This window comes from Podarcis muralis, chromosome 4 (genome assembly GCF_964188315.1).
Source record: "Podarcis muralis chromosome 4, rPodMur119.hap1.1, whole genome shotgun sequence".
Taxonomy (NCBI): Eukaryota; Metazoa; Chordata; class Lepidosauria; order Squamata; family Lacertidae; genus Podarcis; species Podarcis muralis.
Window position 1 is genome coordinate 35,235,525 of NC_135658.1, and position 25,098 is coordinate 35,260,622.

At 40.8% G+C, this 25,098-nt stretch overlaps 1 protein-coding gene across 1 annotated transcript in view; it reads right to left on the minus strand.

The window, feature by feature from the left end:
- Positions 1-25,098, minus strand: part of ABI3BP (ABI family member 3 binding protein) — a 135,306-nt gene that overhangs the window by 15,151 nt on the left and 95,057 nt on the right. Inside the window, exons 33-44 of the mRNA XM_077927179.1 lie at positions 19,927-20,001; positions 16,952-17,029; positions 15,457-15,531; positions 14,197-14,271; positions 12,859-12,933; positions 11,285-11,356; positions 10,732-10,788; positions 9,568-9,636; positions 8,702-8,776; positions 6,833-6,940; positions 3,525-3,635; positions 676-795 (exon numbers count right to left, since the gene is read on the minus strand). Coding sequence (XP_077783305.1) covers positions 676-795; positions 3,525-3,635; positions 6,833-6,940; positions 8,702-8,776; positions 9,568-9,636; positions 10,732-10,788; positions 11,285-11,356; positions 12,859-12,933; positions 14,197-14,271; positions 15,457-15,531; positions 16,952-17,029; positions 19,927-20,001 — 990 coding nt within the window. The remainder of the gene's footprint in view (positions 1-675; positions 796-3,524; positions 3,636-6,832; positions 6,941-8,701; positions 8,777-9,567; positions 9,637-10,731; positions 10,789-11,284; positions 11,357-12,858; positions 12,934-14,196; positions 14,272-15,456; positions 15,532-16,951; positions 17,030-19,926; positions 20,002-25,098) is intronic.

The following is a 25,098-nucleotide window of genomic DNA, read 5'->3' on the forward strand; positions in this document are numbered from 1 at the left end:
AAATTAGGGACATCCTAAGGAAAAGTGGGACATTCTGGGATAAAATTAGAAACCAGGACGGCTTCTGTAAATTAAGGATGTCCCTGGAACATAGGGACACTTGGAGGGTCTGATATATATTTGGAACGAAGTGACATTACTTGTACTGCTAAAACTGCTATTGGTGCTGCTGGAATATTAACCTATGATTTACGCTGCTGATTTGACATAATAAAAATAGCCAGAGAAAACTGCCTCTCTCCATATGATCCTACCCAGATCCTGTGATCACCAGGTGGGGCCTTTCTATTTGCGCCTCCTCCACAAAAGATCTGGAGGGTGGCGACACAAGAACAGGTCTTTTCTGAAGTGGCTCTCTGTTTGTGAATGCTCTCCCCAGGGAGGGTCAGCTGGCACTTTCATTATACAGCTTTAGGCACCAAGCGAAAACATTCTTCTTCAACCAGGCCTTTGCCTGATTAACACCCTATACCTTTTGAAATGTGTTTGTGGTTATGGGAGGGGGTCATTGTTTTGTTTTGCTTTGTTCTTTTTATTATGTATTTTGTACACAAGATCTTATATATCTTGTATTTTTATGTTGTGATTACCCTGAGATCTACAGATGACGGGCTGTAAACAAATTTAATCCACAACAGCAATAACAACCTACAAATGTACACCTAAAATTCTTACTATAATCTGGAGATGATGATGCTGTAGGGGGTTTTTTATGTGAGCTTGTTTTCCCATGAGCTGCTGGCCCTGTAGGCTTTGCTGTGGAAGATGAAGCGGCTCGTGGCATCAAGACATTTCCTATTGGAAAATAGAAACAAATCTGAATGTCCACTTAGAATTAATGTAGCATTGATTCTAAATAAAGCATTTCACAGCCCATTGAAGAAATGCAACTTTTTAAGTTCTTGCTTGATTCTAGAGATGTACAAGCAGATACGAATTCTTATGTCAGCTTCAAGTGATAAAACGATTTAGATATAAATTTACATTTTTATATTGCATATCTATGCAACTTTCTGTGGTTTTTTTCTCGGTTCATTTGTGCCATACTCTATGTGTTGAAAGGGATAAATGGGTAAACAACGGTAGACTGGATCAGGCTCAGCTAAGAGAGAGAAAAAGAGAAAAAAGAGAGATCCAGACATGTATTAAAGTATTTTCAAAGCACCTTTCACCCCCAAAGAATCCTGGGAACTGTAGTTTATTAAGGGTGCTAGAAATGGTAGCTTTGTGAAGGTAGAGGCTCCAGTTTCCAGAACTTTGGGAAGGAAGACATGTGCTTAAATTATGAATCAAATAGGCTTTAATTATATAGTGTGGGTCTGCCCATAGGCATAAATTGACATAAACACAGGCATAAATGCTGTCTCTATCCATGCTTAATAGCTTTCAGTGGAATTTTCATATTTAATGTGCATCTCCATCCACATTCTGGGAGATTGAGGAAAACAATTAAAATATCTTTTGTAAATCCCTAACTGGCTTCCTTTCTTCTCTTCAATCCAGACAAACTCCTTCCCTGACCATTCCTGCTATGTCTGTTCTCTTCCATTCCAATGCCTCTCTGCCTATGGTCTTTTGATTGGCTTTCCTCTATGGACAAAAGCCTTTCTCAGCTGCTGTCCCTCCTGCCTTGAATTGCCTTCCAGAACACCTGTGTGATGCCACCTCTCTAACAGTCTTTGAATTTCCCCTCAGGACCCATCTTTTCCGTGAAGCTTTTGAAACAATGCCCTCATCTCCATAGCCTACTGCAACTAAAATTAAATTAAACTTAAGTATAGGTTTCTGAAATATATGCACTCTTCCCTCATTGAGGCTTGCCTTTATTTATTTTCCCACTTCTGAGCTGAATTATCAATGGAAAAAGATTAGTTACGATGAGAAATCTAATTTCTTCCTCCCATTAAAAATGGGAGACAATTACAAACTGTTATTCCTGTCCTGTAATTCGGTGAGCATTGGCGAAATGTTGGCAGAATTTATCCAAACTAGAGAGACTTAATTCTTTTAGCAAATTCAAAGAAGGTTGCTTGTTATTTGTTATTACAAGTACTTTTCTGTATACTCAAAAGAACCGAAGTTCTGCTTAAAAAGCTGTTTGGCACTTTTCATTGTTGAAGATGGATGCGGGGATATATTAACAGTTATGCCCTGCCAGTAAACATTCAGAAGCTTGCAGCAGGTTTATTAACATGTCTGATTACTCCTTCCATTTTCAGTGATTAATGATATCATGTCACACAGGGCACAAACAAAGCACTTTTACATAATGCTAGAAAGAAAAATGAGATGGTTTGAAAGGTAAAATTAAAGCAGTCTATTATTATTATTATTATTATTATTATTTAAAAACCCTCCTTACACAAAATTATGCTGAGTCTTGAAATACCCTATCTTAAAAAAGTATGAAATCCCCATATTAATAGGTTTTCTTTTTCTCCTCTAGAATTTACTATACAGGTAGCTTCCAGTTCATGTGTAAAATGTCTTCAGTTTTAGGAAAAAAGGAAATATAAAAAGGTATCAGCAGTTTAGTATCTTACATTCAGATGAAATTTAATGAGAATGTAAAAAAAACCAACAACAACAACTGGGGACATGTTAAAACACCATTTTGTGTGGAATGCCATTATCCAAGACCCCCTTCACATACGCTATAGTTGTGAAGACTCCATACAGATTCTCTACTGCACACGTGGTTAGTTCTCTGCAATGTTCATAGAAGAAACTAAGAAAGCCCTGGCGCATTTAGAACTCCATGCATACATCAGAAACACTAAATGCAGTCAATTCATCTTCATGTGAACACTGAACTATGTTCTATGGTAATATGCCAGGTGGTTTTGTGTGTGTGTGTGCAAGTGTGTGTATATCACAAACACATGGACAAGGTTGCTCATGTAAATCTTCTGACTTAATTGCTGCTGTACCAGGAAAGAACCCAGATGCTTGTACTATAGTATGCAATGGAACATCAACCTAGAAAACCAGCTCCTTTCCTTTCTTGGGATAACTGGGGCTTATACTCAAGACTGGGACTTTTAATCATTCCCAGGATAGCTGTAAAAACATTATCATAGTTCAGAATGAATGCAAAAGAATCCGTCTTGTCTGGATACCTCTGACACATTCTGTAATTGTAACTGATTCAACAATGAGAAAAACAGAGTTTGTTAGAAACAAATTACAAAAGCCTCATGAGATGTAAGCAAGTGCTTGAGCATATGAAAAAAAAGCAAGATTTCTGGATTATGCCCACGGTCAAAAACATTTATTTGCCCAGGTATTTGGCTTGACTGAATTGTTGCTGTTGGAGATGAGCCCAGCCCTTGCTGGACTTGCTAATTTGTTGTTTGTTTCAACAACATTTTTAGAAGGTTATATTAATTTATAATGTAGTTTTATGCATGGTGTTTAATATATTGCACCATGCCTTGAAACTGAATTTAGTGAAGAGTGGCCTAGAAGTGCCTTAAATAAAATAATGAATGAATGTAGAACAACTGCCTCATGAGACAACATACCTGAACCTCCAGGTTTACCGGTCACCGTGTTTGGTGGCAAAGGTTTTCTTCGCATTGGTGTAGGCTTGGCAGGAGCTAAGGGAGGTCGCAGAGAGTCAGGTGGTGTAGCTACTGTATAACGTTACAAGACACCACTGTTAACGGAGGAACCGCACACCACGTAATCAGAAAGAGAAAAATGGCTAATAGCTACACTTCTCAAGCAAAATTTTAAGGCATGAGCTTCAGCGATAAGAACTGCAAAAGAACACAAAACACAAGACAGGGAATAGCTGAAAGGAGTTATTTTGAGCTTTTACATTTCTTGCATGAAAATATGCATGCTTCCAGCATCAGACCAAAACAACAGCACAGCAAGGCAGCTAACCTAGTTCATAAAAATGTATGCCCCCTGTTGAGTTGAGAACCCTTCTTTCATGACCTTACATCGATAGAAAACAGAATTAAGTGGCGTTGACAAGCCAGTTAGGCTTGATTTCTTGCAATAAGGCTATTGCCACTGATGCAAAAATATGGCACTAATATAACACTGGTATTGGTCAAAGGAATAGAATCAGACATCCCTGATCTCTCCTAAAACTAGAGGGGGAAACTTTAGAGCAGAACCCGCAGCTCTTCCCACATCAAGTTCAGATGATGGCCCTAGTGGGAGAGCGGTGATCTTCAGAAATCCACTGTAAATTAATGAGAATCATAGAATTGTGGAGTTGGAAGGGATCCTGCCAAAAGCATTTGACCCATCCATGTGTTGGCCGGTGAAGGGAGGAAGGCTCGACACACAGCTCTTAAAAAGTAAGTTGCCCATGCTAACGCAGGATATATTCCTAGGTTTGGAATGTAAGGGCTCTCTAGATACAATGCAGGTGGACTGTATAATATTAGCTGGGTATACTCTGATTTCAGAACTATTATAATGGATACTACGAAAAGTCAGTTGATGGATAATTTAATTCCATTTGTGCTCCAGGTGCCTATCTGTTGCAATTGTTATGTTATTTAACTTGGTGTCAAGACTGCAGTAACCAGCCCTTTTATGTTCACGTAAATTAAAGCCCACTGTCCTTTACAGGGTTAAAAGCATTTTTATATTTTTAAAGCTTTTCTTTCCATGCATTCTTTCCAAGATTTAATTAATGCTAGATAGAATTTGAAGGGAGAAACTTTCAAAAACATCAGTATAACAAGCTCATGCATAGCTTCAGAGAGGTTGTAGTACGTGAATTGAAGGCCAGCAAACAGAGATGCCAAAGCAGCACTGAGCAGTATGGACTACTGTGATGAATGCAAATTATTATCATGTATACATTCTTTTCAACAGGAGCACACAGATTCCCAAGATGATTATCAATCATTCCCTCTAAATAGAAAGTAATTTAAACGTCAGTTGTATGCACACTTACTGGAAAGCAAGTTCCATTGGGACTCGGTGGGGCTTGCTTTCAGGTTATCAAGTTTAAGACTGGGCCGTTAATTTATTAACTGAATTTTTCTACTTGTTAAACGTGTCTTCAATGCTAAAAACAGTGAGCAGCATTCCATTTGTGGAATGGGGATTCCCTGCCTCCTCATTTTCTCTGCTGCTCCTGGCATCTCTTAGAACAGGCATAGGCAAATTTCAACCCTCCAAATGTTTTTGAGACTACAATTCCCATCATCCCTGACCACTGATCCTGTTAGCCAGGGATGATGGGAGTTATAGTTCCAAAACATCTGGAGGGCTGGAGTTTGCCTATGCCTGTCTTAGAAAACAGCTCCAACGGACTGGACATGAACACATCTGTCAGTTCCAGTTGCTCTCATTCTCTCACTTCAGTTCTTCATCAGTTTGTGAATTTTTTAAAAAATAAAAAGGTATCACTTTTGCAAGCAATTTCCCCTCATTTAATGTATTTCATGGCATTTTTGTTTGTGGAATGCTCTCTCCAGGGAGGTTTGTCTGGCACCTTCCTTATATATCTTTAGGTGCCAGGCAAAAACGTTCCCTTCAATCAGGCCTTTTAAATAAAATACAGCCTTTTAAATATGTTTGTGGGAGGGGTGGTTATTGTTTTGTTGTTTTCACCTTGTATTTCAAGCTTGTGAACAGCCCTGAGATCCTATAATGAAGAGCTGTATGTAAGACTAATAAATAAATAAATCAAATTAATTAAATACTGTAATTTCCCCTGTTTTTTAAGTTTAAAATTGGAGGTCATCTTATACACGGAATGTTGCAATTAATTATTTCTTAATTTAGGGCTCAAAAAATAGGGGTCATCTTATAAATGGGGGTGTCTTATACACAAAAAAATATGGTACTCACTAGCGTATCCATTTTTATGCACTTTCCCCCAATATACCAATTTTTGTACAACTATGCTGGCTGTTTAGCCATAACAATAAACATTCATTCATTTTTGTACATATTACCGTATTTTTCGCTCTATAACACGCACCCGACCATAACACGCACGTAGTTTTTAAAGGAGGAAAATCCGTAGGCATGCCACCCGTAGGCATTCCCTCCATAACACGCACAGACATTTCCCCTTACTTTTTAGGAGGAAAAAAGTGTGTTATGGTGCAAAAAATACGGTATTTGGTTGCAAAACCACATCAGAAATTTCAGAAAAGTGAAAAATTCAAAGGAATTCAGTATTTTGATTTGCTTATTATTTTGGAACCTGTGGAGGCAGGTTCACATTAAGATCCTAAACAAACCAAATTGTCTTCTCCACCCATACTGGGGATTGGAGGAACCTGATGAAACCTGGGCGGCAGGAGCAAGAAAAATGGCCAGGAACCCGAGATTGCCTTTTACACAAGCAAAAGTGCCCTCCATTTGCTTAAGTTCTCAAATAAATCCAAGCCAAAATGCATTTTTACATCGTTGGAAATGTATCATTTAAATATGCTTATAGTGACACTTCAGGCTTTGAAGACAGACTTTTTATTAATTAATCCATGGAATAGTTACAACATATTTCATTTCCTTGTCTTGTGCTCTCTTCATAGAGTGACTGGACAAAGTGTGTTTATGTCCTTTTCTAGTATTGGGTCTCCAGTTAAAAATTTAGCAGGAATATCTGTATGCACTTTGATTTGTACCCATTCCCTCCTGAAGACTTCAGTGGGATAACAAGGGTGATATTCCAATGCCCCAAACTTTAGGACCTAGATACTCTCCTCAGCTAATGAACGCCAGTGGGAAAGAGGACAAGTGACATGTTTTTTTAAAAATGCTTTTAATATATAATGGTTTAAATTTAAATGGGAAATCATTTCCAGTAAATGTTGCTGGGCATAGTAAGAGAAGATTCTTTACTTACCAGGGTCTGGTTTTTTTCTTGCGACTGAGGAATGCACTGATGTGTTTGAACCCGTACTAGAGCTTGTACTAAGAAGCCTAGCAGCATCCTGGTCTATTAGTTTGTCGCCTGTGAAATAACATTAAAAAATGCATATGTCATATTGCACATATTCAAAGAAACACAAGGGATTTCCTCCAGACATCTGGTGAAATGCCCAAGGTCAGTGGATCTGGTCAAAAATTCAGTGACCATACTACACATTTATTCCTGTAAATCCATAATTTTAATAATTTAAGAGGTGGGTGAAGGACTTTTAACAATTTCTACATTTGGCCTTCACTGTTAAACCCTCACATGAAAATCCAGATTATAGGAAATATTTAATTCATTTATAGACATTGTCCAGATGAAATATGGGGGGGGGGGATTCAAACACATGGCTTATCACTATTTTAATACCCTTTATGAATATTAGAGATTTCTTACAAAAACTGTATGGTCCTTACAAGAGTTGACTAAGGCCTTACTGTGTTTGAATAGCTGACTTCCTCCAAAGTCCATGAAAATAAAATTGTTATATCTACTACACTTACGAATTTGTCTTCTCTTGGCCTACCACTTAATAACCACATTGCTTCTGAATGATCCAATTCTTTGATGCCTCAACCAATATAAGCAGCCTCATGTGATTGCGTATTTGATTTGTTGTTTGGAAAATGTTTTGTGGTGAAATACTCTTTGAATTGGCAAGGGTTATTACTGAATGGCAGCAGTACATAAAAAGTCTACATAAAGGTCACTACCCAAATTGTTAAGCAGAAACAGTTACTACATTTCAGAGATTGGAATAATTTACTGAACACAGTTTGAAAGAAACTGTAAAACTCAAACTTGACCTACATAACGCAGATTATCTTTATTAGTTCACCATATAATGTCCAGAATCCAATGTTGTGCATGGAGTTTTCCACTTGCACACCAGAACTTCTTCTTCCCTCTCCTCCCCACTTATCATCAGCCCTGCACAGCCTCAGAATCTGCTCCTGACAGTCCTCCATTCAAGTAGATTTTGGGAGCCCAAAGGGGACTGTACTGGGGATCAGGATCAATACATTCCATCATCCAGACAATTCACTTGGAGATTATTGCTACACCTCCATAACCAAAACACATCATTTCAAAATAATTTAAATCAAACTTTCTCTCAAGTATGTGTGTTTAGGATTCCAGCTAATACACTACCCTTTTAGCTGCATAAACATCATGCAAATATTAATTATATCACCTTTCTACCTTCCTTTTCAGCTGTTTTGTAGGCAGTTCAATATGAAAGCCCAAACAGAAATATGCAAAACACAATGGAATCCTAAGGATGTTTACTCTGAAGTAAATTCCATTGAATTAAGTGGAGTTTGGTCCCAGGTACGCGGGTGGCGCTGTGGGTTAAACCACAGAGCCTAGGGCTTGCCAATCAGAAGGTCGGCGGTTCGAATCCCTGCGACGGGGTGAGCTCCCGTTGCTCGGTCCTAGCTCCTGCCAACCTAGCAGTTCGAAAGCACATCAAAGTGCAAGTAGATAAATAGGTACCGCTCCGGTGGGAAGGTAAACGGCATTTCTGTGCGCTGCTCTGGTTCGCCAGAAGTGGCTTAGTCATGCTGGCCACTGTACGCTGTACGCTGGCTTCCTCGGCCAATAAAGCGAGATGAGCTGGACCTAATGGTCAGGGGTCCCTTTACCTTTAAGTGTACATATAATTGAAGTGCTAAATGTCTTTCAAAAGAAATTAAATCTGCAACTGATAAATAATTTGTTGCTCATCCTGGGCACAAACAATATTTATATTTAAACCTTAACAATAATAACCATTATAATGAAAACCTCTGTTACCTTTTGGTACTTTATCCCATGTCAAGCCTCCAGATGTTCTTGTTCTGCCAGGGGCTGGTGTTGTTTTACCAACAACTGAAAAGAAATTGCAAAGAAAAGTAAAATCAATAGAAGGTAATGATACATTTATTTCCACTGCCGACTATTTCTAGGCAGTGGTTATGGTTTTATGGCTGTTAGTTTCCCTGTTTTTGTAAAAATCTGAAAAATTAAAAATAACATTTATCAGGAAATATCAGAAAGGTAAATACTGATCATACATGTGTGTTCCTCCACTAACTTTGCTGCTCAAAAAATGACTAACAATGCAAATACAGATAACTGCAAAAACAAGTTCTTTTCAAGGCACATTTTACTTGAAGTATCTGGACAACAGATTATTATTATTTATACATTAAATGTATATTAAATCAGTAATGATGTATGGATAAAATTATGTATTTTAATATTGAATTAAATTACCATTGGAGACCCTCCAAAAATTGGACTAGAACTTTTTGTAAATGCGATCAGCCCCAATATCTGGACTATCTCAGAATATGCAGGTTAGAATTGCAAAACAATGCTTCAGTCTTTTGTAGCGATTAGCATCTAAGCCAAGTCAAAGTAATAAAAGAAGTAATACTATCCTAATACAACAATTAATAAACAAACAAACAAACAAACAAACAAACAGTCAGAACTGGAATCTTACTCTATGGAAAAAGGCTGCAAAAAGCTTTTTCGGAAATAAACTTTAACATGTGCTTCCCTCAAAACTTAGGAAACAAAATTGCTGGTATGTACTGCTTAGATATTGGGCTGTGAGTAACAATACGGATCTGTAAGCATTTGACCAACTTTTTTAAAAATCCAAAAAGGATTACCAGGTCTGGTCTGTGACTTATCAGTCATCTTGGGTTTTGCAGTAGTGAAGTATACTTTATGTGGTGCTGCTAGAAGGAAAACAAAACTAGTTTAATTTCTAAGGATATGAAGCACAGTAAAGATAACATGCAGCGTAAGAGATGATCCAGGTACTGCAACTAAAGGCAAAATAGGAGTCTGTTATGTTAAAAAAAAGTCTAGCATGATCTAAAATCTGTTTTAGAGGATTATGCAAGCTGACAAAGCATTTATATAACCAAATCCACAATTTCTGCTATTTCAGCAATGATCCCAACATTTGACATTTGATTTTTTAAAAAACAAAACAAAAAACCCCCCTCAGGTGTTATCTCAAGACATCACTCACCCTACCAAGATAAATTCTGTGGTCCTTATCATAATTTTATATGATACATAAATGTTGATACTATAATGTAGCAGCTAAGGTATAGGTAAAATAATTCAAACCCCACTTTGGGAGTTGAGCACAACAGATCCACAGCCAAAACTGAAACCCATAGAATGGTTGAAGGGTTTGTTTGTTTTCATTTTTATTGTCAGCAATGGCTTTGTCCACTTTTATTTTATTGTCAGCATGCAGCCCCTAACAGATTATCTTTGAGGTCCCATATTTGGGGATTGCAGCCTTCAGTAGAAAAATAGTTGCCGCCCCTCTCCTAACCTGTGAGCTTGCACTTAGAAGGTTGAGCATGTTGATGGAGGAAGAAGAGGGAAGAGTTATCTGTTACAATCAAATGTTGAAAAAGTAGTTTTTGGAGGGTTAAAATGTGTGTATAGTCATACCTAGAGCTGAATGTGCTTTGGGTTGAGCGCATTTGAGTTGCACTCCGCGGCAACCCGGAAGTAATGGAGCGCGTCACTTCCGGGTTTCACTGCTCGCGCAGACGCTCAAAATGAAGTCACGCACATGCGCGGTAGCAGTGAAACGCGACCCGCGCACGCGCAGACGTGCCGTTGCGTCTTGCGTTCCATTCGGGATGTGAACGGGGCTCCAGAACGGATCCAGTTCGCATCCCAAGGTACCACTGTATTATTATAATACAACGAATGGGAAATATATGGTTAACATTCAGGAGCTGCTTAGCAAACACTCAAAATACTGAATTATTTCAAATGAAACAGCATCAAATAAACAAGATTACCAGTTTTCAAATGTGGACTTTCAGTTGCTGTTACACCTCTGTAGGGCTTGGATGAGGCTAAAAAGAAAACATCTGAATTAGTGTACACGGTGTCTTCTTTAAATGGAATGCTATGGATTTCAAACAAAAAGTAGACCCTTTTCCAAAGCAGCACAGAAATTAAAATGCTCGTTGCTGGAAATCTGAAAAGAGGCATTATTTATTTTTATTCATTTAACAACATATTTATACTGCTTGATTGTAAGAAAACCTTTAAGCTGTTTACAAAGTCATGCATTCATAGATGATGGGAATTTTGAGACCAGGAGAAAATTCAGCATTAACAGACTGAGACTGAGAAACAGAATGATGAGGTAGTGTTTTGATGACAATGAAGGCTAATGCATGAGGTGGTTGTTTCTAAATGGAACAGCTAAGAAGCTGGCCTGGAAGCAATTTAAGACATAAATCAAGCAAGTTAACATTGTTCCCCCTGCCCCAACCCCAGCATAAACCTGTAGGAAAGGTAAAGAAATAATTTCAGCCAAGGAAGAAAACATAAAATAAATATTACCCAAAGTATCTTTGGAGCCATCGAAAACATGAATGTGGAGGTTAATTGACCCCAGGTCCGTTGCAATTGGTGCTACAGAGAACAACATAGGATTGCCAACTGAGATTAGGGCATAGTTTGTCTGAGTCACACATGAGATGAGAACAAGCACGAGTCTTTCTTTATTTTGTTTGAGAATAATAAGACACAAGATGCTATTTTCTTGCAGGACAGACATATTACAAAGTAACATTTGATATTTTTATTAAGTCTGTAATTAGGTACGTTGTATGCTTCCTGGGAAATGTTGGGAAAGATTGAGGGCACAAGGAGAATGGGACGACAGAGGACGAGATGGTTGGACAGTGTTCTCGAAGCTACCAGTATGAGTTTGACCAAACTGCGGGAGGCAGTGGAAGACAGAAGTGCCTGGCGTGCTCTGGTCCACGGGGCCACGAAGAGTCAGACATGACTAAACGACTAAACAACAACGTGCCTCCTGGGCAGATACTAAGACTAAAGGAATAGCTATTTATATTAAACCTACCTATGTCTCTCTGCCCACAGGTACCGCTGTGGTCTAAACCACTGAGCCTAGGGCTTGCTGATCAGAAGGTTGGCTGTTTGAATCCCCACGATGGGCTGAGCTCCTGCTGCTCTGTCCCTGCTCCTGCCCACCTAGCAGTTCGAAAGCACGTCAAAGTGCAAGTAGATAAATAGGTACCGCTCTGGCTGGAAGGTAAACGGTGTTTCCGTGTGCTGCTCTGGTTTCGCCAGAAGCGGCTTAGTCATGCTGGCCACATGACCCGGAAAAATTTTCTGCAGACAAATGCCAGCTCCCTCGGCCAGTAAACCTCCTACCTCTGCCCCAACCTCCTACCACATCTACTCCATAAAGCCCCACCATGATAGAGGGTGGTGGGATCACACCCTGAATATGTTTCTCTTAAAGAACCCAAAGCTAAATCAATATAAAAAGACGTAATTAATAACCCACTCCAACAAATAAAGAAGTTAAAACGTGTACTAATACTTGGGATCCTGCTAAAACTTTAAAAAGATGATGTTATGTAAGTTCATATGTGGATTTAGCCAGCTGCAAAGTTTTAAAAAGTCACGTTATGTTAAGTTATCTCATGTGGGATCCTTCTGCCTGTCTCTTCTCATGGAAGGAGACAACACAGGGATCCAATTGCTCCTTTGCTACTCTGTCAGTATTTCCCAAGGAGTGAGGCAGAGAGAGGGAAGGCCAGCCCTCTCCCTACCACTGTTTTCTGACATTACTATTTACTGAACAGAGAACAAACACAGCAATGGATACTGAAGCAACATATACAATGATAAAACTGAAATCTCCATCTGTTTTGGATTCTAGGAGCAGACCAGTGGCAGACTTACATCTAGTTTTTTGGGGGGTTGTTGTTGTTTTAATTCAGCTTTCAGTCTATTTCTATTACAATTCACAATATATTGAAAAAAGATGTGACTAATATACTCCAAGATACCACATGTGCTAAGTCTAAAAGCACAATGACACCATTTTCAAAGTCTGCTAAAATCCTACCTACCCTGAATGTTACAAAGAATGCAATTACCAGGTTTTGTCTGGGGTACTTCTGGTTTGCCAGATGTTTTGGGTTTAGGAGGAATAAACCGTGTTTCTTTTGGAGCTGGAAAAAAGGAGTAGGATTGTTATTATAGTCTTTAGAATTCAGATTCATGCCATGTTTAGCTCAAGTGAGAGTACATGCCTTAAAAGCATTAAGCAAAAAAACAATGATTCCATGTGTTTCTGACAGCTGATGAAAAAAGACTTTGAAAATTAGAAGAGTGTGATGATATAAAGTGCGATACAAAATAAATGATAAAGAAGAATGGTCAAGCTCTGTAGAAAACAATATTGCAGGTCTGGAAGACAGAAAACAGGATGCCCACAGCAGTGGCGTATTGGAGCAGGAACATGAGGGAGCACAGCTTTGAAATATTTTTTCACAACAGGAGTGATGATGCCATCTGTTGGGGTGGTATTTGGCATTGGTGTAAGCTCTGGGGTTGGACAACATAAGAAGAGCACTGTATAATCAACCCAAAGGCGCATCTACTCCAGCATCCTGTTCTCACAGTGGCTAACCTATGGGACGTCTATGGGAAGCCCACAAGTTGGACGTGAGTGTAATGGGACTCTCCCTACTTGTGTCCCCCAGCAACTGATACTGGAGATAGTACATAGCCATCACAACTAGCAGCCATAATTTGACAGCTGCATCCTCCATGAATTGTCCAATCCCTTTTGAAAATCACCCAAGTTGGTGGCTATCATTACATCTTGTACTAGCAAAATGCACTGTGTAACTATGTGATGTGTTTGTCTGTTCTGATAATTCCAATATGGATGACCCCAGGTTCTACTATTATGAGAGGAGGGGAAAAATATATTTATGTATCTTCACTGTGGCTATTTTTGTACAACTCTAAAAGGGTTTGCCTGGCATATGATCCCTTTTTTGGGATGGCTAGGCACAGACAGTGACTGGCCCAAAGTCATCCAGTGAATTTCTTGGGTTGACCAAGTATGCAAACATACGTCTTTCCCTAGCCATGTCCAAAATGCCATCTACTATATTCTCCTATGCTAGCTCATGCATTTCTTACTCTTCTTGAGGGTGTGGGTATGGATTCTCTTTGGGGTGTGGCTTTGAAAGCTGTCACAATAAGTTTGTGCATTTCAAATTTACCATTATACCACTGGTCAACATGGTGTTTTCAGCTCCTGGGAAACCAGTTCTAAGGTAGCTATGAGAGATTACAGCAACATATATGGAGAAGCAGAAAATAAAATAATTGGACGTCACAACACAAAATAATGACGCAAATTGTTCTTTTTGCTGAAGAGGGAAGAAACAGAGCATTAGTTTCAATGTGGAAGTTTTTACCCATAGTTGACTTTTGTCGTTCAGATGATATGGTAGGTTTGATTCTAAGTGGTTGTGGGGTTGTTCGGTGTACTGCTGTTGGAAGGAAAAAGTGAATATCTTTACAAAGCTGAAATAAAGGAAATATAAAAGATAGTATGTACAAATCAAAACAACACGGAGAATAGGAACAGCTTCCCATATAGCGCAAACAGTTACCACTACCTTGCAGTCCCAAGTGAGACCAGCTATTTCCACACACGACTGCAAAGATGCATTTAATATCATGTTCAGTCAGGGTAAGTTTCATACAAGAATAATGTTGAAAAATGAAAAGCACACTGAAATGGAAACAATTGCTTGGAAAATATTATTTGATATAATTTCTTTTCTAACTTAAGTGATCTCCAGCGTTATAGAGAGATGACAAAGGGTGATTATTGAGGTATCTGCAAACGTTTCAACGCATAAAGCTTTACACATAGCAGTTTGAAACAGTTTACGAAGTAGATTGCTGTGGGATCTGGGGACTGAAAAGAAAAGGTAAAGCTCCTTTGCATCCACACAGTCCCTTACTGAGGGAGCTCTGTGGATTGTGTCCTTCAAAATGTCACAAATGGGGTATATTCAACTAATTCTAACTCAGAGTAGACTCACTGAAATTAATGATGGCTAATGACTACCCGTTAATTTCAATGGCTCTATGCTGAGTAAAACTGAGCTGAATGCAACCCATAGATTCCACACACAAGCTATGTGACTGTTCAGAATGCGTGAGCACAAATAAGTGTAGAAAGTCAACAATATAAGCAGCAATGGCTCACTAGCTGCGTATTGTGTTCCAAACAGTATCTTAGCTAACTGGGCATGGTGAAAAGGATGCTGATAACAGCAAAAGGCTTTAATTCACCACTGCAGCTCCTTCCAGTCCCTACAAGTGTTCTGCCGCTTATATTTATGTCTTTATTGTTAGTTTCAGTAACAAAATAAATACATAACAATTAGGATACCCTTTCAAGAAGAAGAAAGCTCTGACTATCCATGATAATACCCCTGACATTTCTGTCTTCTCAGGTTGGGATATTTTGCTAAATCTGCCAACCATATAATAGTTTCCACAGAAAACAAGGGCCATGGTATCGTATTTTCCCCTTATGAGTATAGCTGCTCAGGAATAACCAGGAGGAATTTGGCTATTTTTCCTCTAAAAATACAGAAAGCGAGGTTTGGCTAACAATATAATTATATGAATGTATAGAATTACAAAAGTGACTCAATTACCAGGTTTGGTCTCTAGCATTCTTGGCCTGGTAGTTGGTTTTGATTTATTAGGAATGAACTGTTCTACTGTTGAAGCTGAAATAGAAGAGAGAGAGAAAATGCAAACCTGGATTATAACCCGCAAGAACATATTTGTCTCTCAGCCTGAAGGAAGCTAAGAATGTGAAAGCAAAAATGCAGAAGCCAACTAGGAAGGAGGACCAAAAGGGAAGACAATAGTGATGATGATTATGAGGAGGATGAACTTCTGAATAACAAATATTCTTTCAAGTAGTATTCCCTGTGCAGGGAGAAGAGAAGCAGACAACAACAACAACAAAAATACAAAAAACCAAAACCAAAATTAAGAAAACTTAACCATCCACAGGATGATGAACCTGATATTTTCATTTGTGCTGAGATCTCTGTGAGAACAGAGATATCAAACCTTCCCAATGCTTACCCTGCCTGCCTGAAATGTAAGACCCAACAAGGCCCTTAAAAAAAAAAAATCCACGGAAGAATAGCAATGCTTTGTCTCTGCAACAAAATTCATACACGTGCCCCATTAATTTAGTGCCACAGCATGTTTGTATGCACAAGCGAATGCAGATCAGTTTGATGGTGCTGTGTATTTATGTTTCATGCCCAAATTACCAGCATCATTTTAGTCATGGTTTCCTTCTTTGTACTCCAGACCATGTACACATACCCAACACCTTGTCTCTGCACTTCATGTACCTGATGAAGTAGGGTTTTACATTATGATAAACTACTCAGGCTGCATAGGAGAAAGTGTATGCACTCAGCCAGACCTTTACTTGACATTTTCACAGCAACAGTAGTGGCAAGACTCACTACTTATGAAATTGAACAGAAGCAACGGTTCCTCGGCAGAGGTTTGTCAGTGGTTTGTTTGCATGTGAGATTTCCCTTCTCCCTGTCACCTATGTATATATATTGCTTTAGGCTGCAGCTTTACAGTGTAATCCTGTGTGTCAGAAGTATCATTTAGTTCAATGATACTTATTTCCAGGCCAAGGCTGCAATCCTATATATGATAAGCTCAATGGATCCTACTTCCAGGTAAGGGTGCACTATAATTGTAGCCTCAGTCTCGTATAGTGCCATAATTTGCTGTTTTGCAGTCTGTTCTAAATATCCCTATAAAGTACACCACATCCAAGTAAGGCAAATTGTACTCTTGTTCAAGGGAAATCATGATAACATGTGTGTTTTTTTAAAGCAATGGAGTAACTTTCATACAGAAATGGTGTTGAACAAAATTAATCTTGATGTCTCAAAGACTGAGAATAAGCAGAAATGCCATCGACTTAATAATTTCTTCATGTGAGGTTCAACAATTATTGTGTCTTTTGTATCAAACGGCAGTTGAGTAAATGGAAAGAGAGGCTAGTTACTAGCTGCAGTACTAAGATGCAAGGTTCTTCAGGGAATGCCTTTGCCTGAAAGAATTATGAGAAAAAACATAACTGTGAGTAAATAATAGGATTACCCGGCATTGCCTTTGCCTTTTCAGGAACATGAGGTATGATGGTGGTGGCAGGACCTTGAGAGAATGGAATAATTTCTGCTAGGGAAAAAATTGAGACACATCGTGAGAGAACTGGAGAAGATTAATACAACTATTTATTTTACATTAGTGCGTGTGCCCAGATCGTTCTAAAGAGCTGAAAGCTGTAAGATAGCAGAATTTTCTCGACTGAGACTTTTATTAAACTGTAGTTTGAAAGGAAAAAGCTACATATTTATATAAAAAAGATTTTGGTGTGCTGAAGAAATGCCCTTGATTTATATTCGGGTTGGAGTTTAGTCAGGATTCGGCAATAGGCTAGATTGCATGATATGGCTCCGTCACTTCCCTAGGCCAGTGTTTCCCAACCGGTGTTCCGCGGCACACTAGTGTGCCGCGAGACGTTGCCTGGTGTGCCGCGAGATGTTGCCTGGAGGGAGGCGGGTGAGTTGGGCGGCAAGAGGCGGGGCGGCGGCGGCGAGGAAAGGCCGCCCAGCGCGGGGCTCTCGCCGTCTGCCTGCCTGGCTGCCTGCGTGGCACTGACGTCACGGGGCTGTAACGTGCCCCACCTAGGCACACGCGGGGCGGTGAGCGAGCTCCCTCCCACATCCCATCGCCGCTCGCTTCGGCCGGCCTACTGGGCTGTCGCAGGCGGAAGGCCTGCGCATGCACGAGGTTTTCGCGCCTTCAGGATTCCCTTCACGCCATCCTCCTCCCGGGTCCTTGAGAGCGCGGGAAGCGGCAGCGCGAGACCGGCGTTGAGCCTGGTAGGTATTGCGCTTGCCAAGGCAGTCATTTGGGAAATGAAAACTTGCAAAGCAAGCAACCAGTTCAATCTGAAGTACGTGTATGCTTAATATCCTGTATCTGAAACCTGTTCTGCCCCCTCCCCCACACTTGGTGCCATTTTCATCTACACATGCAGCAGAGTAAGTTGACCCAGAATAGTACCAATTCAGATGGCAGATGGGAGAATGACAGTGCTGAATGCTTTCCCATGTAGAACAGTCCCTGCAAATAAAAACCTAGCATATTTGGAAGAGGGATGCTAGCCTAACCATTACCTTCTATGCTGTTACTATTTTTTTTTTTTTTTTTACATAAGTAAAAAGTGACCTTTCCCCATCTGGCATGGTGGTGTGCCTCGAGATTTTTTTCATGAAACAAGTGTGCCTTTGCCCAAAAAAGGTTGGGAAACACTGCCCTAGGCAACATTGCGGAGAGTACTGATGCAAATAATTTATTTAGGCTGCAATGCTAAGCTCACTAACCCAGGTGTAAGCCCCACTGAACAGAATGGTACTTCTGAGCATAAAACCATTTGTTTTCTTTGCTATTTGACTGTCTTCCTTGAGAATCCATTTAAAGCCGTTGCCATAAGCAGTGCCTAATGAAATGATTCTCTGATGGGAATCTTCTGCTGCCATGACTGGATAAGCTTTTGGCTAGGACCAGGGAGACCAGCATTCAAATCCACACTTACCCTTGAAGCTCACTGGGTGACTTTTGGGCCAGTCACTGTCTCTCAGCCTATTGTATCTCACAGGGTTGTCGTTAGGACAGAATGGGGAAGAGAGACATTTATGCAACCTTGGGTTTCTTGGAGGAAAGGCAGGATAGAAATTTAACAACAGCGATTGTAGGGCAATGATAATGAAGGTGGCAGATGATTCAGTCACCACTTTGCAAGCATGAAGTTACAGATTGGCTGGCAACAGCAGCCCATTCCAACACCAGAAGGCTGCTAGTTAGTCAACAACAACAGCAGGTTTGCACAGTGCTGGCTGAACTGCTTCCCGCTTCCATATGGCTCAATGATTATTGGCAAAGATAGGCTCTCTTTTCCCCACACTGCCAACCAATAGCCTCTGTCAGGTCCCACAAGTGAACTACTTCACCAGTTACTGCTGTAATGGTCCTTACCTTCTTGCTCTCTGAAAGTTTTTACTTGTGATGTGTTTTTGTAATAGTTTGTTTTCATATATTTAGGGAAGCTTTTAATGTTTAATAGACTACTGTATTTTAATATTTTGTTGGAAGCCACCCAGAGTGGCTGGGGAAACCCAGCCAGATGGGTGGGGTATAAATAATATATTATTATTATTATTATTATTATTATTATTATTATTATTATTAAGCACTTTGGATTTTCCGTATTGGTCACATATTTGTTTTGCCAGATTCCCCTCACCCTCTTTCTTATTTAGAAGAAGAAGAAGAAGAAGAAGAAGAAGAAGAAGAAGAAGAAGAAGAAGAGGAAGTTTGGATCCCGCTTTATCACTACCCGAAGGAGTCTCAAAGTGGCTAACGTTCTCCTTTCCCTTCCTCCCCCACAACACTCTGTGAGGTGAGTGGGGCTGAGAGACTTCAGAGAAGTGTGACTAGCCCAAGTCCACCCAGCAGATGCATGTGGAAGAGCGGAGATGCGAACCCAGTTCCCCAGATTAGGAGTCTACCGCTCTTAACCACTACACCACACTGGCTCTGGCATGACATTATTTCACAGATGAAGTTTTCTTGCCTTTTATGACTTTTATAACACTATGTTCTTTAACCACATAGGAATTTTTGGGCACTTGTTTGTGCCCATTCTAATTGGAGGTAGAGATTTTATCTGACCCTATTGACTGAGCCACAATGGTGCTTTTGAAATAGCCACTAAGCTTCTGAAATGATTGACCTTCCAGACTTTCCCTTTCAGCTTCATTTGAACTACCCCAACTTTTTTTCCCTAACTCCCTATCCTGAAAAGCATGGGCTATTTGAGGAAATTTTGCATAAACATATACGTTGAGCTTGACAGCTTTGCGGTCACTGTTTCCAAGGAGTTTAACATTTATCCTGCCTTAATGAATATCTGCTTCTTTACAACAATGAAATTAAAAGAAAGCTTTTCATATCATATTCCATCTCTTAAACTGGATCATTTAAGATGTTCAGATGTAAAAGTTATTTACCAGGTCCAGTCTGTGGTGTGTCTGTGGTTGAAGAGATTTTAGATTTGGAAGGAACAGGCTGCATTTCCTTTCGAACTGAAAAAATAACCAGGAGTGTTATACTTTTTAATGTTTTCCTGGAACAGAAATTTGTGTGTCTGTACAACAAAGCTTGTGTCTGTCCTTCCACAGGCAAAGTAAATATATCTGGATAAAAAAAGAACACTGAATCTGATATATTCACAAACTTTAAAGAAAAGACAGCTTTGCTTTTAATAACATTAAGAAAGCAATAACAAAAAGAAAACAAACCTGATCCTGTTTGAAGAACATAAATTAGGACATGAACTCAAGAATACATTAAAATTGGCGAGTTCCTCCTCTTAGGAAATCTCAGCCACTTGTTTGTATGCCAGTTGTTTCAGCCAATTGATCAGTAATTAAGTCTGCATAAATTTGCCCCTGAATAAAACTATATTTTGAAAGGGGGGAATTATATTTTGTTCTTAGAAGATATGTGAGTCATGGCATCTCTGATAGATGGCTGCCCTGCATCTGATTAAAGCCTCCAGCGAAATGGAAAGACCACCAGCACTGAGATAAATGTTCTCATTGTTAAAACAATTCTTACCATGATTTTTAATGAGAGCAAAATTAGGATGGTTGCTTAATTATTTCTGCAAGTTGTTTTCTCCTCCTAACGTGAGACAGTAAATTTGCTGTGGACTCTCTGGCAGATACACCATACATTTAAAGCACATCCAAGGAGCATTTCCTTATCCCAAAGAATCACGTGAAGAGTTGTTTGTTAAGGATGCTGCCAGAGCCTGCTCAGCCATTAGGCAGGATGAGCCCACTGCCTCAGGTGGCAGGAGCTGCTGAGGCAGCCCCCCCCCCCTGTGCTTCCTGCCTGCCCAGCCTCCTCTGCTAGTAGTGCAGAAGCAGTGTCACCATCATCACTGATTTCGGGAGAGATCATGTCCCTCTAGGGTGAGATCTTGTCTGAAATCACATGAGATATTGTGGAGCACACAAAATCTTACCCCAAAGCAGTGCAATCTTGCCTGGAATTGACACTGATTGTGGCACCACGTCTTCCCCAGAGGCGGATGCAGCAAGGTGTGTGGTGCCAGCAGAGTGGGCAGTGTCGGCAGTGGCAGATATGGTGGTGGAGGGAGTGGCAGCAGCGGCAGGGCAAGCCCATAGGTGCTGCTAATTGTACTGTATTGGCCTGAATACAAGCCTCACTTTTTTCCCACGTGAAAAGTTAAAGTGCGGCTTACATTCGCGACCTTACAGTATGCAGTCGGGAGCATGGGGCAAACAGAGCCAGGAGAGGGGCAAAGTGGTGCCCACCCCGTGTGTAGTCCCCGCCCTCTCCCCCAAGGCCGGAGAGAGTGAGGAAGGGGAAAGGCCGCTGGCAACGCAGCACAAATCCCCCCCCCCCCGCAGTATGCAGCCAGGAGCAGCGAGGAATGGAGCAGCTTATATTCAGGTATTTTTTTCTTTTTCTCTCCCCCCTCCAATTTTAAAGGTGTGCCTTATGTCTGGGTGCGGCTTATATTCAGGTATTTTCTTCTTTTTTTCTCCCTCCCTCCAATTTTAAAGGTGTGCCTTATGTCTGGGTGCGGCTTATATTCAGGTATTTTCTTCTTTTTTTCTCCCTCCCTCCAATTTTAAAGGTGTGCCTTATGTCTGGGTGCGGCTTATATTCAGGCCAATACAGTAACTCTGAGGAGGAAACTACAATTCCCAGGACTCTTTGGGTGAAATCATGTGCTCTAAATTTGTGTTTTCAATTCTACCTTATCCCAAAGAAACTGTAATTCCTGCTCTCTTTGCAAGCAGAATACTTAAACACACATCAGGAGCTCTTTAAAGCTCCTTTGAGGCATACAGCCACATGTGAGAGGGCGTTAACTCTGTAAAAGTAGGGTGTATGTGCCAGCTCCCATGTCCTCAACCACTCATCTTCCCCATCCCAACTTTCCCACATTGAGAATAAGTTCTGACAGGAGAGTTCTAAGGGTGTTCAAGCATCCCAAATAAATAAAACGCTTGAGTAGTTGCCCAAGATATCTCAGAAGATATATCCTTAACTTTGATACTGTAGGGAACAGAAGATAGCACTGTACAAGGGACTTGTGTCGACAGGAACCATTTGTTCCCAACAGACAGGAGAGTTTCGTTCTTAAAGCCAGGGCTTGATTCCCACCATTGTATTTTGATAGCTCTTGGTGCCTTAGCCTTCTTTTTGGAAAGTCAATTGCCTCAGAAAATAAACACTCTCATATGTCTAATGTATTGAAACAAATGCTTCTTTTGAAGGAGGATGCTCAAGAGCTGCCTTCTTCAGACTACTATATAGTGGAAAAAGTGACACTATTTATAATTCCAGTCTCCACAGAATGTAAATCAGCTCCACTGCATTTCAACATTATTTCAAACCTCACCAGGAAATCTTTTTATATACACAAAGCTTCTTTAAAAGACAAATGTGCTAGAAAATGAAATGCTTTAATATAAGATGTAAATATTGTACGGTCACATTCCATTCAAACAATCCACAGAAAAGGAGAGCTGAATTATAGCAACAAAAGCCTTTAGCATTAAATACCCTCTACTTTCCATCTCTCAATTTTAACCACATCATCTCTGAAACATTCCAAGCCTCATTAGAAACCACATCCTGCCCTGCAAGCCCATCACAGTACTAATTCCAGATGAATCAGAACTGGTGGTTGTCCCTCAGTGGTAAAGTAAAAAGCACTCTGCCCATGCACCTTATCCTTTGTTGTGAGCTATAAATCAAATTAAGCTCTAAATCTTAACCGACGAGAAATGATCTTGCATTAGTCCTGTGACAAAACCAATGAGGTTTATTGTATGGGTCTACGCATTAGAAAAACAGTTATTAAAAAAAGGTGAAAGGGATCCAAAACACCACTGAATTTAACCCTCTGTCATGCCATGATGTGTTATACATATCCATATAAAAAAGAAACTTACCACCTGGTTCAGTGACATATACAATGACTCAGCAGAATTTTGGATGGCTCATATCACATTTGCCATCACCCCTCACACCCCAACATAAACTGACATTTTGAAGTCAGCTTACCGTGGAAATCCATTTGGAAATAGATTATGAGAAGAACCAGGCATGTCCAGAAACTGGCAACTAGCCACCAATAGCCTTATCTTCCATGAGTGCAGCAGTAAAAAGGTAAAGGTAAAGGACCCCTGGACAGTTAAGTCCAGTCGAATTTGACTATGGGGTACGGCGCTCACTTTGCTTCAGGCCAAGGGAGCCAGCGTTTGTCCACAGACAGCTTTCCAGGTCATTTGGCCAGCATGACTAAACTGCTTCTGGCACAATGGGACACCATGATAGAAGCCAGAGCGCACGGAAACGCCATTTACCTTCCCGGTGCAGCAGTACCTATTTATCTACTCGCATTGTTATGGTTTTGAACTGCTAGGTTGGCAGAAGCTAGGACAGAGCTGTTACCATAAAGCACCAATGCTGCAGCCAGCAAAGGCTCCAGCAGCTCAGTCAGCTGCTTGTGGCTGCAAAGCCAGACAGGATGTTTGTGACTGTTGCCATGGAAACAAAGGGGCAGTCCATTCTGTACTGAGCACCGGATGTTAGCTCAGTGTGTGTGTCATATGACCCGTACTGGATGTACTTGGGTGGAGTTTCTTCTTGCTGTTGTCGAGTGCAGACATGTTTCTCTGTACTGATATGAGAGACAGAAAATAAAAGATGTAAATAGTTTTTCTGTCTGCTTCTTTCCCCTCCCTGGGGGACACCAAAGGGGAGAGAGGAAGAACGGTGTGTTCCTCTCACACATCTGAGAAGAATCGCCGAGACCTCGCCTGCTTATCAGCAGAGTGGCGCAGCGGGGAGGTCGACAAGGAATATCTGCCGGTGCCTACGCTGTGGCACATTCCTCTGACCCGGGCAGAATTCCAACAGTGGTAGCAGAGGATGGTTGCGATTCATCGGACATCTGCATGAGAGGCTGGTGAACTGTCCTCCATTGCTCCATGGAAGCCTGTTGTGAGAGGCTGATTCTCTGCAGCCAGAAGCTGACCAGAAGAAGCTGACAGCCAAGCCGATGCCCAAGGTATGAGATTTTATAAGGGCTTAAAAGTGTGAATGCAGATTGATTCATTCTCTGCTTCACGGAGAGCGTGTGTGGGAAAGCAGCTCCAACTTAGAAGAGGCCTGCATGCCAAGCATTTTTGTGGTTTCCTGTCCGAGGAAAGATATGCACTGTTGCTAAGCGACGTCCTTCAGTGAAGGAGGACTGGAAAGTTACTTCGAGAGGGCTGGACAGTCAGTCTATGCCTCAGAGAGGCGAAAACAAAGTTTTGTTATGACTAGGTCCTCACGAACTGGTGGAAGGGACTTTCCAACGCAGCCAGTGTCAGAGCTGCCAGGTGCAAAGGAAGTAAACAAGCCAGCTATTGGATTTTAGAGGCTTGTGTTTCAGAGTCAATGCAAGGACTCAAAATGGATGCTAAGAAGGGGGGAGGCCTGCCTTCTCCACCCCTCCTGACCAATGACAATTATTCATCTTGGTCTGTAAAGATGAAGGCCCTGTTGCAGAATCAGAGACTGTTTGGGGTGATTGAGAACCCCATTCCTGCAGCACCAACGCGTGCTTGGGAGTCACAGAATGTGAAGGCTAGGACTGCTATAATCCTGTGCGTCTCAGATGATCAATTGGTGCATATTCAGCATTTGGAACATGCGCAAGAGGTTTGGGATACGCTGCGTACAACGCATCAGAGAGATGCAGGTTCTTCAGCGTTGCTGTATTTTGAGAAATTGACCAATCTGAGATTAGCGCCTGATGGAGATGTTCAAGCGCACCTGACAGAAATGAAGTTTTTGCGTCAACAGATGGTGGAACGCAATTTTCGTCTACAGGAAGAAGTGTTTTGCTTCATGATGATAAACAGCCTGAATCGGACTTACAAATCCGTTGCCAGTCAGCTTGGTTCGCTACCGGCGGCTCAGTTAACCGCGGAGAGAGTGTGTGCGGTGGTCCTGAACGAACACGACAGACTTGCTGCACTGGAAGTGAAGGACAGGGGGAGGCAAGAACAGAGTTCAAATCTTCCCACTGCTAATGCTACTGGAGAGCATGCTGTAGCATTGAGCGCCGTCCGATGCCATAATTG